At 34.5% G+C, this 17482-nt stretch overlaps 1 protein-coding gene across 5 annotated transcripts in view; it reads left to right on the plus strand.

Moving 5' to 3' along the window:
- Positions 1-17482, plus strand: part of FBXW7 (F-box and WD repeat domain containing 7) — a 127966-nt gene that overhangs the window by 35095 nt on the left and 75389 nt on the right. The window contains exon 1 of one of the 5 annotated variants that reach the window (XM_074229132.1): positions 1625-17204. The exons of the other annotated variants lie outside the window; for them this stretch is intronic. Within the exon in view, the coding sequence (XP_074085233.1) occupies positions 17058-17204 (147 nt within the window). The 5' untranslated portion in view covers positions 1625-17057. Of the gene's footprint in view, positions 1-1624; positions 17205-17482 lie in introns of those variants that run through there. 5 annotated transcript variants of the gene reach the window in all.

Below are 17482 nucleotides of genomic sequence, written 5' to 3' on the forward strand. Positions count from 1 at the left end.
GACCCTTAGGCAAGTCACTTTACCCTGACTACCTTGCATCCAGAGCCATCTCCAGTCATCTGGCCACTGGACCTAGATGGTTCTGGAGGAGAAATTGAGGTTGGAGACTTAGCACAGCACCCCCCTCACACACACACACACACACACACACACACACACACACACACACACACACACACTCACACACACAGTCAGATTCAATTCATGTGCTTGTCATGGCATCAACTCCCTGATATGTTGTGATCTTCTTTGTGAATGAATGACTACCCCCCCAACAAACAAACAAACAAAAAACTTCTCTATAATCATTAATTTTCACTTTTCATATAATGTTTAATAAGAACATAGTTTCCTATAATTGTATAAATGTAGTCTTGAAATTAAATGTCATTAAATTTTAAATTAATTTTATGGTATTATTGACAGTTTCCAAACTTTCTTATAAGGACTGATTTATACTTTTAAAAATTCTTGAGAATTGTTCCTCTTGTCCCCTGCTCATCCCTTCAAGAACTTTTATTTATGTATGTTATAGCTATCAATATTTACTCTGTTAGAAATAAAAGTCTTGATATTATTGTTAAAGTAGTTTTGATTTTTGAAAAAATCTTGGGTCCCCCAGATAGTTTCAGACAACTCTTTTTTAAAAAAAAATTTATTTAAATTTTTTTAATTATAAAGATTTTATTTATTTTGAGTTTAACAATTTTCCCTCTAGTCTTATTTCCCTTCCTCCACCCCCTACAGAAGGCATTTTGCCAGTCTTTACATTGTTTCCATAGTATACATTGATCCAAATTGAATGTGATGAGAGAGAGAAATCATATCCTTAAGGAAGAAACATAAAGTATCCAGACAGCTCTTGAAAATTTCACTGCTTATAAAAGATATAACCTTATTAGACTATGAACTCCTTTAGTACAGAGAATATACTTTTGTTATTCTTTTCTTTCTCTAAAGTTCAACATGCCTCCCTGAAGTAATCACTTAATAAATTTTGACCAAATGCATTATAAATTGTGAATCAGGAATCATTCTGATAATTGCTAGACTTGAGAATGGCATCTTGAGAATGATGATCTAGTCCAGAAAAAGGCTTGGGTAAATCTATTTTCATTCTTTCAGAATAAGTCAACCAATTAAATGTTATGGATATGTTCTAATGTTTTGGTATTTTATTTTTCTTTGAGGATTTCTAAATACTTTTGTTTTTCTTTAACAGCCATAATGAAAAGATTTTTATAATTATGATTCCAAAGTAAAAGAAAATAGGAAGCAATTTTTTAGAAATCCTTAAAATAAAATATCTCTCTCTCTCTCTCTCTCTCTCTCTCTCTCTCTCTATATATATCTATATATATATATATATATATATATATATATATATATATGGTAAGTACCACTAATTTGAAGCCTTTATTCATTTTCTTATAAACTTCTTTATCTTGGTAATAGAGAAAACATCATAATTCAAAGCTGTATGATAATCTTTTTCTTCCAGTTTTCTGGTATAATATAACACATTGTTTATTCCACTTAATTTTCACTGTCAGGGTGGAAAAGTTGATGATGAGAAGATTGGAATCAAGAAAAGACAGGTAGAATTTTTATAAAACCAATGTTAAATGCTATCTGTCTGATAATGTATGTGTATATACAAATACATTTACATATAGTTATATTCATAAAAAATATTTTATCTTATCAAGGCTCAAATTACAATGTGAAAAGGTGATGAAATATATATGACTATGAGCACGAAAACATCATACAAAAATAAAAAGAATATGACTGAAACCATTATTGTATTAAAAGATTTACAAATAATTTTTAATAAAGTATCATAGTAAATTAGTCCAATTCCAAATTTTCTTTGGGGGTTCATATAAGTTTTAGAAATGGGAAGACCCATGGAAGTATGGTTAATTAACATAAGACTATTTGTCAAGTATTGCTTCTTCTGCCCAAATAACTCTCAGATAAGCTCAAGGGCCAGTTGTACAAAGGAAGAAACCCATCATAGTCAGGTTGTACTGTTGCCCACTATTTCATTTACTCAGCAAACACTGAGCAGCCCCCATGTGCTGTTCTTCTAGTAAAGGTTAGATAATCACTTGTAAGGGATATTGTAGAAAGGATTCTTGTTCAGGTACTAGACAGACTAGGTTTTCTGAATCCTTTTAAAACTTTGAAATTTTTGGAATTCTGTAAAGTACTTATTTTTTGTTTTGTTTTAGCTAGTTTATATTTACTTTGTTTTATACTATTTAACATATGCTACACATATTAAGTGTTTAATAGTTATTTTTTAAAAATTAATGATTTTTATGATAATGACAAAGCACTGTACTGGGGATAATGCCAATAACTATTTGGTGACCCTGCCTTAGCATATATAGTAAGTTAGAAAGCATATTGTAAGTTAGAAAAGCAAACTTTTAAAATTATGCTTGTCATCACCAAACTCCAAGCTTTCAGTATACTATTGAGGAATCTGAAAAAGTTATATGAGTGAGAATTACTTGAACTAAAATTTGAGGTGTGTGCATGTGGGGGTGGGGGGGATTGTTTAAAAATAAATATGGTTCTTTGGGGCAGGACTTGTCATTGTGATACCCCTTTAGTTATGGACCTGACCCTTTATATATTTATTCCCTATATATTTTATTATATTTTTATTTATATTGTATATTTTATTTATGAATAGCTTCTTATTTTCTGAAATGTTCTATTACTAGTTACATGGGATAGTAGAAAAGAATAGATTAAAAAAATAACCCCCCCCAAAAAACCAGGAATGAATTATAATATAGTAGAAAGAACATTTAACTAGAAATTGGGAATTTGATCCCATCATTAACTTATCTCATAATTCATTTTTTACTTCACTAGTTTCTGCATTTGTAGAATAATTTCAAAAGTCAATTTCTGTTATGTTCTATAGACTCATAGTTCTAGCTGGAAACAATTAGTTCACTCATATCACCCTTTTCATTTTTGAGCAGTAGAGGGCATGCATGTGCACCAAATTGTATTTAGTGTTCAAAGTTTCCTAATGTATTTGGTAAATGCTCTTTCCTTTTCTCATCTTTTGGTGTTGTGATGTAATATTTTTGGAGTTTTAATGTAACATTTCTAAATTAGATGTTGAAATAATACATTGAAAGAAAGATTTTGGAGCATGTATATATGCTGTTCTAACTGTTTTTGATCAAGGGAATGTGAGGCCCACTGACCATTCCATCCAAAGCAGGTTAACCGTCTGCCACTATCTCTTGCAGTGGAGACTCAGTATACATTCGTGTCCTACATCCTACTTCAGGTAAAGTTGTCATTAGCTCAGTTTCCTTCTCATATCCCTTAGTTATTTTGTGGGAAAATCTCATATTCCTGGTTGCTGGTGAGGAGAAATATGGTAAACTGTGGTTTTATTTGCTATATATTCTCTTCTTTTATGGTGCTCTGTGTTTGCTTATTATGTTTTATCTTTCTTATGCTTCTTCATTTCATAGAGGGGAGGTAACTACTGAGCTTAACAACTATTTAAACAAAAGCTTGTATCCTCATGGATATTTGCTTGGGTTTCTTTTAATCTGAGGGTTCTTTTGTTTCTTTTGACTATTCAAAATGAAATGACATGGAAAACAATATGCTTGCCCCAGGCCTCAAAGATGTCTTGGGTCTAGATCAGGGCTTCTTAACTTTTTTATATCTTAGAACCCATTGAAAGTCTTAGAAGCTTTTAAATCCTCTCAGAATAATATTTAAATGCATAAAATGAAATATGTAGAATTACAAAGGAAACTAGTCATATTGAATTATAAATATAAAATAGATTTACTTCCTTGTGTAATTGAAACCTTAAATTTTACTTTTGTCTTTGAGAAAAATTTTAGAAAAAGTCATTCCATGACAAAATTTCCTTGTAACAAATTGCTCAGTTTCTTCATCGTTTTTTCCTGTTTCCCCTTTGAAGTTTGGAGAAAGAAATTAAAATTCTTAAAATTAAATTCTCAAAATTCCAAAGATGGCTGTATTGTTGATGAATGAATATACAGATAAAATGATAGAGAATATTTAAGTACTTTTTGGAGGTTAAGCACTTAGTGCCAACTAGGAATACAAATTACTTTGTAATGGGGGAAGATAACACAGAACTTGGAGTTGGAAAGAGGAATGGGAGTGGTACAGGGTGGAATCTAAATAATCAAGAGTAGAGTGAGGAGAGTAGGAAACATGGATAGCCTAGACTTTTTTGTTTTTTAGGTTTTTTGCAAGGCAGTGAAGTTAAGTGGCTTGCCCAAGACCACACAGCTATAATGGTGGGTGAATTATTAGATTTGGTTTTAGTTTTGTTCCAGACCCTAGATTTCAGCAATATTGGGAACTTCTGGTCTAGAAACTTTCTCTTCTGATGCAGATTTTTTTTTTACAAGGCATATCGAGTTAAGTGGCTTGCCCAAGGCCACACAGTTAGATAATTATTAAGTGCTTAAGGCTGGATTTGAACTCAGGTACTCCTGAATCCAGGGCTGGTGCTCTATCCACTGTGCCACCTAGTCCCCCCTTAGGCTAGACTCTTCATGAAAATAGTGGGCTAAGCAGAAGATCACAAATTAGAGGAGGCATCTTTAAGGAATGAATGATGTGTATGCAAAGATTTGAAAAATCAGAAGTGGAGCTGGGAAAGAAGTAGGGAAAAGGAGAGTTTAGATAAGAAAATAAATTGATCATTAGTTTGCGAAACTTTTAGATATGAGTTTATTATTCCCTTTATATCACTGATCAGATTTAATCTTTTGAGGTTATTTTTCTTTGTGGTTTAATAATAATTTCATTAGTTAAGGGGGATTCTATTCATTTTTTTCTCTCTGTGAAATTAATAAGCTTTTTTGAGAATTAAATCCAGGCAAGCTTTGCCTCATTAGTTTGATATCATAACCAGCTAAGCTAACTTGCCCAGATCATGTTTACAAAACCAAATAAAATCTCACAGAATCATGTAAATTAAAATAATTTTAAGTAGTCTGTTTCTTTCTAGTACACACACACACACACACACACACACACACACACACACACACATACACACACACATATATATGACTCTGAGGATACCTATGTGTTTGAAAGGCTAAGTCATTCCAGTGATGTATTGAACTTATGACTGGTTGATAAAGAGGAACAAAATTTCAGTTAATTCACAGTCACCTAATACTGTGTGATCTCAGGGAAGACATTTGACCATCTTGGACCTCAGCTTCCTCTTCTGTAAAATGAGAATCTTTATAATGGGTCTATAAATGAGATCCATAAAATGGATCCTTTAATTTCTTTTTTAGTATCATTAGGTGGCACAATGCATAGAGCACTGGCCTTGAAGTTAGATGACAGGAGTTGGAATCCAGCCTCAGACCCTTGCCACTGTGGTGTTTCCTTGGCAATTCACTTAACCCTGATTGTGTCACATACAGGGCCTTCTCCAGATGTCATGATTTTCTCTGGTCATTGGACCTAGATGACTCTGAAGGAGATAGTGAGGCTGGTGACTTAGGACAGTCCCTCCTCACTCAAATCCAGTTCAAGTGCTTGTCATGATATCATCTCCCTGATATCATGATATTCTTTCAGAATGAAGGACAGACATTATTGAAACCCTTATTACTACCAAAAATGAAATTTATCTTATCTCTTAACAATATTAATTTGATCTCCAGTTGTCTGGTTATGCTTCACTTTGGAAAAATACTTAACAAAAAGTTTTATAGCTAATCCATATTTTTGGCAAACTTATGGACATGTATAAGAGTTTCACAAATTGGATAGTTTGAATGTGTTATAACCTGCATCAATGGAGAGAATTCCTAAAATAAAGAGATCCTGTATCCATAATTAATATATCACCCTTTCATTTTAGATATTGATGTCTTTTCTGCTGATGCACAGTTCATTAGGCCATGAGAACAAAAGCACTCACATTTCATCCATTAAAAACTAATTGCCAGGGCAGCTAGGTAGCACAGTGGATAGACCACTGGCCCTAGAGTCAGGAGTACCTGAGTTCAAATCTGGCCTCAGACACTTAATAATTACCTAGCTGTGTGGCCTTGGGTAAGCCACTTAACTCCATTGCCTTGCAAAAAACTTTAAAAAAAATTGCCCAAAGAAAACTACTCTGGAATGAATATTTGGGGGGCAGAGCTAAGATGGCGATGTGAAGGCAGCATTTCCCGGGAGCTCCTTCCCCCCAAAACTTCAAAAGCCAACAAATTATGACTCTAGCCAAAATTTTAGAGGGGTAGAACCCACAGAACGACTGAGTGATACATTTTCTCAGTCCAAGATAACTTAGAACTTCTGCAGGAAAGGTGTGCTTCACCAGGACTGGGGGTTGGAAAAAGCCTCCTTTGCAGCACAGCCCTGGAACAGCTTGAAGTGGTGTGGAGAGAATTCTGCTACACCAGAAAGAGTGTGGAGTGAGGGAGCACTGGCCACAGAAAGCAGTGTGTACCCCCAGAGTACAGCCCACAGACGGTAAGGGAGTCAGGGAAGACTGTAGAAATTTCTCTGCTTTCCCTTGGGGTAGGATACTGCTGTTTGCCTACACTCTGATCCAGGTTGCAGTTTGGACTTCCATACTAAGATAGCCAAGCAGGACTCCTCCTTACAGTTCCATGGCAGAGGTAAGTGAGGTGGTCATCTACATATCAAAGCACAGGAGGAATAAAGGTCCCAGTGGGGTGTCCCCCCCAAAAAACAAAAAAAAAAAACCCAAAGTCTTGGAAGTGCTGTAATTAGTCTTGGGCAGAGGAAATGAGTAAACAACAGACAAAGAAGAATCTGACCGTAGAGAATTACTTTAGTCCTGTGGAAGATCCAAACACATACTCAGATGATGACAAAATCGAAGCTTCCGTATCAAAAACCTCCAAGAGAAATAGAAAATTGACTCAGACTGAGCTCAAAAAAAGACTTTGAAAAGCAATTAAGGGAGGTGGAGGAAAAACTGGGAGGAGAAATGAGAGCAATGCAGAAAAGCCTTGAGAAGCAAATCAACAACTTGGTGAAAGAAATACAAAAAAAATACTGTAGAAAATAATATATTAAAAACCAGTTTAGGCCTAATGGAAAAAGCAAAACAAAAGGCAAATGAGGAGAAGAATGCCCTAAAAAGCAGAATTGGCCAGCTGGAAAAGAAGATAAAAAAAAGCTCTCCGAAGAAAATAACTCCTTTAAATGCAGACTGGAACTAAAGGAAGCTGATGACTGCAAGAAATCAGGAAGAAATAAAACTCTTCCCCCCCAAAAGCTAAAAATTAGAAGAAAATGTGAAATATCTCATCTCGAAGATCCAGAAAAAATAATTTAAAAATTATTGGGCTTTCTGAAAGCTATTATCAGGAAAAGAACCTAGACTTCATTTTTCAAGAAATAATACAGAAAAATTGCCCTGAGATCCTAGAAGCAGAGGGATAAGATAGAAACTGAGGGAATTCACTAGTCATCTCCTGAAAGAGAACCCAAAAGAAAAACTTCTAGGAATATTATGGCCAAATTCCAAAGCTCTCAAATCAAAAAGAAAATTCTGAAAGCTGCCAGAAAAAACAATTCAACTACCAAGGCTCCATAGTCAGGATTATACAAGTTCTAGCAGCATCTATATTAAGGGCTTGTAGGGATTGGAATATGATATTCCAGAAGGCAAAAGATCTTGGTTTACAACCAAGAATCAACTACCCAGCAAAACTGAACATCCTCTTTCTGGAAAAGATGGACTTTCGATGAAATGGGACTTACAACATTTCCTTACAAACTTTCCTATTGAAACAACCAGAGTTGAACAGAAAGTTTGATCTCCAAGGACTCTAATGAACCATAGAGAGGGTGAAAGAGAAGGACTAACTATGAGGAACTTAATGATATTGAACTGTTTTATTTCTGCATAGGAAGAAGATAGTGATAACTCATATGAACTTTCTCATTTATAAGAGCTGTTAGAAGGAGCATACATAGATAAGACATAAGAAGGAGTGGAATATAATGGAATAATAATAGTAAAAAGATGGAGTCAGTGGGGTGATATAGGAAAGTACTGGGAGGAAGGAAAGGAGATGAAGAAGAATCTAAGAAATTTCACATAAGAGTTAAGAAAAAGCTTTTTCAATGGAGTGGATGGGGGGTAGGCAAGGGGGAATGAGTGAGCCTTCATGCTCATCAGAAGTGGCTCAGAGAGGAAATAACATACACATTTAATAGGGTGAGGAAATCTATCTTACCCTAGAGAAAAATGAGAAGAAAGCGATGGTATAAGTGGGGGAAGTGAATGGGGGGGGAATAGGTGATAGATGAGAGGGAAGATCAAGGGAGAGGGTACTCAGAATGAATATTCAGCTCCTGTGTGCTGAAGTTCTAATATTTTTGAAGTTTTATATGTGCAGTAATTTACATAGCTAATTTATGTCCATGCTATGTATCTAACATTTGGACTCTCTGTGTTAGTCTCATCCACATTTAAACTGTTATATTCTTTAAAGCATTTGCTATGGGTGTGTACTGTTGACATCTTTTACAGTATTCAAATATAAATACTTCATATCAAGTATCAGGTGCATTTGTGGTTCTTGCAACAAACAGAAATCCCCATTTTTCTCTTGCATTACTTATGTATCAGCTTTGTTTACTACAGAGATTCAAGAGTTCTCTTGAATGTATTCCATCTGCCTTTGACTTGCAGAACCAGGAGACATTCCCACTTGAGTTTTCTCTAACCCCAGAATATGTTGATGTAAGAAGGAAGTTTGAGTGGACTCTACATTTAGTGAGCACTTAACCTATTTTTTTTTATGAAAGAAGTGATAGTCATACTGTTCATTTTTGGAGAAATGTTCCACTTTTATTTCCTTGATAGTAATTTAAGAGAATGCCTATTCCCTTGTTTTTTCTGCTTCCCATTCAAGGAACTTCCACTGTAGGTTACCAGAAGTGCGATACATTCTATTTATTTCAACAAGCATTTATTTAGCACCAACCATGTGCATAAGAAAAAAAAAACCAGACAAAAATCTAGGCAAGAGAGCTCTCTAAGAGATTATATTCTAAACAGCAATATTCTAGGCTAATGTAGCTTTCAGACATATGTAATATAACCATTAAAATGGGAAATTTAAATAATGAGAATTTGTCAGAAATGAAATCACATTTCACTTCTTAAATTGAATAATTGTAGTGGGATAAACTATTCTCACCACCTTTTATAGTTTTGCTTCACAAAATTTCTCTCCTATGGATCAGCTAGGTGGCACAGTGGATAGAGAAGCAGCTCAGTAGTCAGGAGGACCTGAGTTCAAACGTGGCCAATCTTGCCCAAGGTCAAGTCACTTAACCCCACCGCATTACCAAAATAAGCAACCAAAATTTCTCTACTATTAGAAAAAATAAATTAATAAAGTTAAGATAAATTTGCTTGACTCTCATTGGTATAAGTGGAAAAATATGTTTGCTCAAGGTCACACAGCTAGATACCTTGAGGCAAAATTCAAACAAAGTTCTTGATTAGCCCCAAAACTCTCTTTTGTATTGAGAAATGACCCCAATTAATTGAAAGCATTATTTGTTGGACTGTTCATAGATATCTGTCTTTTTTTCATAAATTCGTCTCAATATCAGGACATTTAATTCAAATTTAGTCTTTATGGATAATTTGATAAAGTTTTTTTGGCCATGCTATTTTAGAAGATTGTTGTTACCAAAAAACACCCTAAATTTACTCATGAAATACTGAATTGTTATTTTCTTTGACTTAAATGGATAGTGTGGCCCTGGGCAAGATAACTTCTGCTTAGCATCCTCATCTGTAAAATGGGAATAATACTTATCTCTCCAGAGTTAGAAAAAAAAATTATTACAAACATTTTAAGGCATTTTATAAACACTATCTATATTGATAACAGAGTAGGTATTTTGGATATTTTAGATAGTGCAGTAAAAATATGAAATGTTCACCTTTTTAAAAAAACTTTTTAACTAGGGTTAAAATAAGAACCTTAAAATAGTGAATTCAGTAGATTATTTTGGTTTTAGACTGTATTAAATAGATTATACTTTTCTTTCATTCTCAACTGATTTCTCAATTTTAAATACGTTACTTTAATGTAGGACAAATTTTTTTCCCTTTTGCATTTGCCAACTGCTGTGAAAAGCAGCTTTAAGTGACTTAAATCTGTTAGCTGGTATAACTTTATTTAAATTATCTTTAGCATGTATATATTTCTCATATAACAACTTGAGTTACTAGTTTAGAAATTTGGCTTCTAAATATACAAATCATTGTCAGGTCTGTGAATTATTTTTATACTGAGTATTGGGAAATAGAAATAAACTAAATGAAGCAATATTTTTTTAATTTATAAATTTTCCAAAAGGTTACAGAGTCAAGGTATTTTAAATGGGATATCTTTAGCTTTAGTGATTCTTGAAGATATTTGTAAAGAACTTTGAAATCCTTAAAATCCTTTATAAATGTTAGCTGTTTTATTGTTGTCTTCTAGATTGTAATCTCCTTATATAATTATTTTCTGGAAAAATTCTTTTTTTTTTTTTTGAGAGATAATGTGAGACAGACATGCTGGAACCTGAGTCAAGAAAACATAGATGCACATACTACCCCTGACTATATGACTCTGGTCATTTGCATCACATGTACTTTCTAAGTCTCTTCCTCTTTTGTATCTCAAATCCCTAACTCATAAGGTTAATGAGAAACTCAAAGTGAGAATATTTTGTAATTTAATTCTCAAACCTTAAAGAGCTACAAATATGTCAGCTGTTATTAGGAGAAAAAAAGCTTAAGCTAGAAAAAGGACCACTCATCTTTGTCAAAGGAGAAACTTGGGCTTAAATCCTACTTCTGAAATTAGCTGTATGATCACAAACATATCACTTAACCTCTCTGATCCCCAGTTTCTTCATCTGTCAAATGATATTAGTACCACTAGTTTGTTTATCTCACGGGATTGTTTTGAAAATCAGATGTGGGGTGGCTAGGTGGTGCAGTGAATAGAGCACCGGCCTTGGAGTCAGGAGTACCTGGGTTCAAATGCGACCTCAGACACTTAACCCCATTGCCTTGAAAAAAAAATCTAAAAAAAAATCAGATGTGATAATGTATACAAAATGCTTTGCTTACCCTAAAGGGCTGGGGGGGGGGCATTTTTTATTATGTCTGTTAGCTCTCATAAATAATGACCATACCTAGAGGTCACTTCTTCCTTTAGCATGGACTTTGCAAAGTTTTGGTTTTTTTTTAAGTTGAGGGTTTTTGCCATGCTTTATTCCATTTGCTGTATTCTTCTGAAAGTTTCTCATGCATACCATGGGTTACATAGTGAGTTCTAGAGCCAGTTACTTATGTGTTTTGGGCCTTTTTGATGAAAGGTGTATTGATATGAAGTTTTGTGTGTGTGTGTGTGTGTGTGTGTGTGTGTGTGTGTGTGTTTTACTTTTTGTAAGGCAATGGGATAATGGTGTTAAGTGGCTTGCCCAAGGCCACACAACTAGGTAATTATTAAGTGTCTGAGGTCAGATTTGAAATCCAGGTACTCCTGACTCCAGGGCCAGTGCTCTATCCACTGCACCACCCAGCCGCCCCTGATAAGAAGTTTTTGAAGATAATAACTAATGAATGACTTCAGAGGAAGCTTAAATGTGGTGGCAGAACTATTTCCCAGATCCTCTCCTCTTGGGAGAAGAGAGAAAGAGAATGAATCTAGGAGTTGGGAAGATTCAAGTTCAAGTTTTCTGCCTATTACACATATTGGTGGACGAGCCCTTGTCAAGGCACTCAAAGTCTCAGGTTCTTTTCTGAGATTACTTGTTACATTGATAATGGAAGGTTCTTTTCTAGAGCTCCCTAATGGTGAAAATTATAACTCTTATTTTTTTTTTTAATCCTTTCACTTAAATCTCAACTTTCCTGGGGCAGGAAAATGTCAGTCAACAAGAGGAACTTTTTACAGGGTGTGTTTACTCTTCCCAACTAGATTCTGCTTTATAAAGGGTAAGCTGTTGTATTACACAGTTTGTAATTAATTGGAGGGCAATGGGGATTTAAAAAAATAAAACACAACTTTTGTTGTTAACCCAATTTAAGCTTATGCCAAAGGTTAATGTAGTTATAGGTCATAATAGAAATAGCAACCATTTTCCCAAAATAAATTCAAAGTTCTCTCTCAAGATAACCCTGGAATAACTCAAGATGAAATACCTCTCAGCAAGCAATACTGACTACTTTGGAACTGTCTTCTGAAGAATTTGAATGTACCTTTAAAATAACCATAGCTTTTGGCCATCCAAACTATTGAGGTTTAAAGTACTTGTTCAAAGCTGGTATTTATAGCTCCAATCTGCAGTGTTTTAATCATTACTCTGAGTTATAACTCATTTATTCCTCCTCTTGGCAGACTGTTAACAAGCCATTACTTCAGTAATAATGTTTTGATGTAGTATTTGTGACACTGTAATTTTATTTTTCTTACCTAATGTAAATTCTTGTCTAACCTAGAATAATAGAATAATATCTCCAAACTTGTATGAAAAAAATAACTCAGCAGTTTTTTCTACATAGTCTTGCCATACCCTCCCTCTCCCCCCCCCCCCCCCCCCAGGAGACTCCAATAATCATAAGACTTTTTGATTTTTGTTTCATGGGGTTGCAGTGCATATTTTATCCAGTTGAGGGCAGTTGTTAACTAGTAAGTATGACTTAAATTTATTATTAGCTACAGTCAAGTCAGTCTTATTTATCTGTCTTATGTCCTCTGAAACTTAAAAGTTCTTCCCAGACATGCCTTATTTATTGTTTTTCCCCCCTTTACTAATGCTTGGCAAATATAAAAACTAATATTAAATTAAAATTACCTTTTTTATGTGACCTAGTCTCATGGAAAGTAGTGATAAAAAGGCACATATTCCCAATTCTGATTTTGCCTCTTTTGAGGATTCAATGTCTAACATATTCATATATACACATATACTTATACATATTTACATGTATGGATGTATGTATATGTGTATGTAAATTTTGGTTTTTGCAATTCAGTGGGGTTAAGTCAATTGTCCAAGGTTACACAGCTACATAATTATTGTCTGAGGCTGGATTTGAATTTAGTCCCTCCTGTCTCTGGGACTGGTACTTTATCCATTGTGTCTCCTAGCTTCCTCTCTAATATACATTAAAAAAAAAATAAGCTCATTTTTACTTTAAAAATATATTTTCAAAGTAAAAAAGAAATTTTAAAATATCATTAAAAATTGAAATAATTCTGTAGAGGTTGGAAAACTTGGTGTAAAATGATCAGTAGTCTCATTATCACCTTGTCCTTCTGTAGCTGTTTCTTTAGTTACAAAAGAATCTTCCATAAAAGCATCAGTTAATAATAATAGTTAATTTTTAATCTCTCATTTGAGTTTCACAATATCCCTTTGAGGATAAAAACTATTATGGTCTCCATTTTATAATTGAAGAAAACTGAGACTGAGAACTGTTAAGTGATTGATTCTTGATCAGATAGCTAATAAGAGTCTGAAACAATACTAGGACTTGGGGCTATATAATTTCAACTAAATGAACGAGATTTAAGTGTAAAAGTGCTCTCCTGCCAATACTTAGGAAGTGTCCAAAACCAGAATGGAGTGTCTTAGCTGACAGTAAACTCCTTGTCTCTGGGCATCATTAAGTCAAAACTGAGAATATGACAAGGGTAGTTTTTGTTTAGGTACAGGTTGAAAGAGTGGATTATAGACCTATAACTGGAAAGGAGGGAATGGAGTCCCACCAAGGTGAAGGACTTTCCCAAGATCAAACAGGTAGCAAGTGGCTGGGAGGAGCTTCTTACTCTAAATTCACTCCTCTTCTACTTTTCCACACCTCCCTATTTTGAGGAATAGTCATATTGGTTGTATGCAATGTAAACACATGTCTTTCACATAATTATAGTTTTTAGAGATAGTGGGAAAAGCACCGGCCTTAGAACTTTGGAATTCATGTCTTCAGGTCACATTTCACTTGAAACTCAGTTTCCTTATCTGAAACATGAAGATCCTAGATAGGATCATACCAAGTCCTGTAGCTCTAAAATTTTGGAGTTCTGATACCTTAGATATAAGTTTGTCTAATTTCATTATTTTATAGCTGAATCACTGAAAACTTAGCTCTGGTTGAACATTTTATTCCTTTTTATAGAATAGCATATAAATAACATAAGATATATATCCTTCTTTATGGAATTAAAAAATCTACTTTTTCATTAATTTCCCACCAGAAGTATTTGAATAGTCAGAGCTAAGAATTGTAAGTTATTAGTTTATGAGTTTCTAGATTGAAATATCAAGAGAGTGAATGAAGGAGGGGAAAAGTGGAAGGGAGGGAGGGAAAGGAAGGAAAGAAGGAAGGAGGGAAATTACTGATCCAGTCCCTATTCTTATTTCTCATATTTTATCCTACAATCCACTCCTACCCCTATACAACAAACTGTACATAACATACCAGTGTAATAGTCTCAGAGGCAAGGATTTTTTAAGTTTGTTTTTGTACCCCAGTGCCCAGCTTAGTAACTACATATACTACTATTGACAATTCTTTTAGGAGACTTTTCTTTCTTTCTCAGTAGTTGATGCTTCCACCATCCCCCCCCCCCCATTTACTTTGTATTTACTCTATTTTGTTATGCTCATCATTGTCTTTATTGTTTTTCTCCAACAGAACTTCCCCTGACATACCTTAAACTCATTGAATTTAGAGACTAATTTTTATGGTGGTTTATCCCTGGTACCTTTGCACAAGAAATGCTTCTTAAAGGCCAGGGAGACTGTAAGAAGGCTTGGAAGTGGATCTGATAGTTCCTTTTCTTTAGCTACTTCTTCCTTCCCCAGCACAGAGTAGTTTTAGATAGAAACTCTTGAACACTGTAAGGCTCTGTGATGGTACTTTTGTGATCACTCACCTACTATAGTAAGGATTGCAAACTTTCTTCCATTTGTCCCTGCTTAGATTCCAAAAGAGTTTTTCCCAATTGATGGGGCACCTGCTGGAGCTTGCCCTTCTTCTGCCACATGCTTTAGAACCCAGGGTTGCTATGATGAGTCCATTGAATGGAAACCAAGAACAGAGAAATAGTTGTTACATATTTTAAATTTAGATATTTAAAATGCAAACATATATTTTGCAGAGCTAGATGACAGAGTGAATAGAGCAGTGGGCTTAGAATCAGGAAGATTCATCCTCATGAGTTCAAATTGACCTCAGACATTTATTGACCATGTAACTTGGACAAGTCATTTTAACCCTGCTTGCTTCAGTTCCTCATCTGTATAATGAGCTGGAGAAGTAAGTGGCAAACCATTCAGTATCTTTGTCAAGAAAACCCCAAAGGGGATCATAAAAAGTTGAAATTTATTTTGACTTGTAACAATTGAAATGACTGAATAACAACAAAAACTTACGTTTTAGCTGTCTTATAAGTGTTTTGAAAGGAAAATTTTTTTTCTAAATAATATGAATGAGATTATAGGCAGCTAGGTTGTACAGTGCTGAACTTAGCATCATGAGGATCTGAATTTAAATCATTCTACAAACACTTATTAATGTGACCCTGGGTAAATTAATTAACCTCTCCTAGCCTCACTTTCCTGACTTGTAAAAATGGGGATAAAATATTAGCACCAGCCTTACAGGTTTTTTAGTGAGGATCAAATGAGATATGATATTTAATGGGCTTTGTGAACTTCAAAGTGTTTTATACATGCTAACTAATATATAATCTAGGAAGAAATTGAAAATTGCTATATATGGAAAGAGGATATTAATATCAAATTTTCATATTCATTGGAGTGGGTTCAGTATCATAGTAAGAAGGAAATGAATGTATTGATAAAAGGAAGAATTCTTTTAGTCATGCTCTGAAACTTACATCTAAATTAACCATACAGAATTGTAATACTATAGATTTTTTTTTTAAGTTTAGTTTTTGCAAGGCAATGGTGTTAAGTGGCTTGCCCAAAGGCACACAGCTAGGTAATTATTAAGTGTCTGAATCTGGATTTGAAAACAGGTACTCCTGACTTCAGGGCTGGTGCTCTATCCACTGCACCACCTAGCTGCCCCCAGTGCTATAGATTTTATGAAGCCTTACTTTCATAATAATCTCAAGATATAGGGAAGATGAGAGACTTAGGAAGGTCTTGGGACAACTAAACTCTGGAACTCAGAATGGAACCCAGGTCTTTTAATACTAAATCTAACAGTCTTTCTATTGACCATATTTGTACATGGAAGAGTCTGTGCCTATGTGTTTATTCATGTTGATTCATTGATGTAAAACTTCAAGTAATCTTGGAAGTCATTATAGTTTTTTCATTTTGCAGTTAAAAAACCCTCAAGGTGAGACTTAGATGAAATGATTTGTTTTGTGACCCCCACGTGGAAAGTGCTAGTTAGAATTCAAACCTAGGTCCTCTGACCTTGTTGAGATCCATCATCCACTATACCATGTTATTTCAGTTTGGTACACCTCTGATTAATTTTAAATGTCCTTTAAATGTTTATCCTTTTAGTATAATTGGATAGGAAAGATAATGGGAGATTCAGTGATGAGATGAATGGGTCAGTGTCCAGATGTTGGCAAAGAAAGGTTTTTCATTTTTTCAGAAGCACTCTGGTTCATAGTTGCCATGTTAGAAGGTGGACACTGCAATTTAACACAACTTTCAGTAGCGTGTGCTTTACTGACTTTGCATGGGAGGTCTACCAGCTGTTTGACTGGCAGGAGCAGACTGCTTTCACTTCAGTCGTTTATAATTCCTGGCTATTCTAGGATAGTTTGCACTTTACCAAGCAGCAGACAGGTCAGGACATTAGAAGGAGAAGTTTGAAAGGCATAAGCAGAACTTTGGGTTCTTAGACTCTATTTTCCTTTTGAAGAAGTATTTTATTTGGTCACTAGTGGTCCTAGCAATGTGCTGGAGTTACATATAAAGTGATCAACAACTGTGAGTTTTTTAAAATGTCAAAACCAGGAAAAACTACTATAAACCATGGCTTGGTTCCTGTTGATCTCAAAAATGCAAAAGAGCCTCTACCCCACCAAACTGTGATGAAGATATTTAGCATTAGCATCATTGCCCAGGGCCTCCCCTTCTGCCGAAGACGGGTAAGTCTGGAAAGGTTGTGAAATATGAGCGTATAATGGTTATTTAAAGAATAAATATACAGAAATGGTTTAGCCACCCATTACAGAATTTTGAAAATCAAAGAATAGAGTGTGTTTGAAACTGTATCTGTTCATTTCATAATGTTTGGATTGTTTTATTATTGGGATATGAGGGGTTACACTAATCCATATTTTTTGTCTATATTTGTTTTTATGTGGTAAGGATCATATAACTGTACTAATTTTGGTATACATTTTGAAATCTTATTAAATAAATA

This window comes from Macrotis lagotis, chromosome 3 (genome assembly GCF_037893015.1).
Source record: "Macrotis lagotis isolate mMagLag1 chromosome 3, bilby.v1.9.chrom.fasta, whole genome shotgun sequence".
NCBI lineage: Eukaryota > Metazoa > Chordata > Mammalia > Peramelemorphia > Peramelidae > Macrotis > Macrotis lagotis.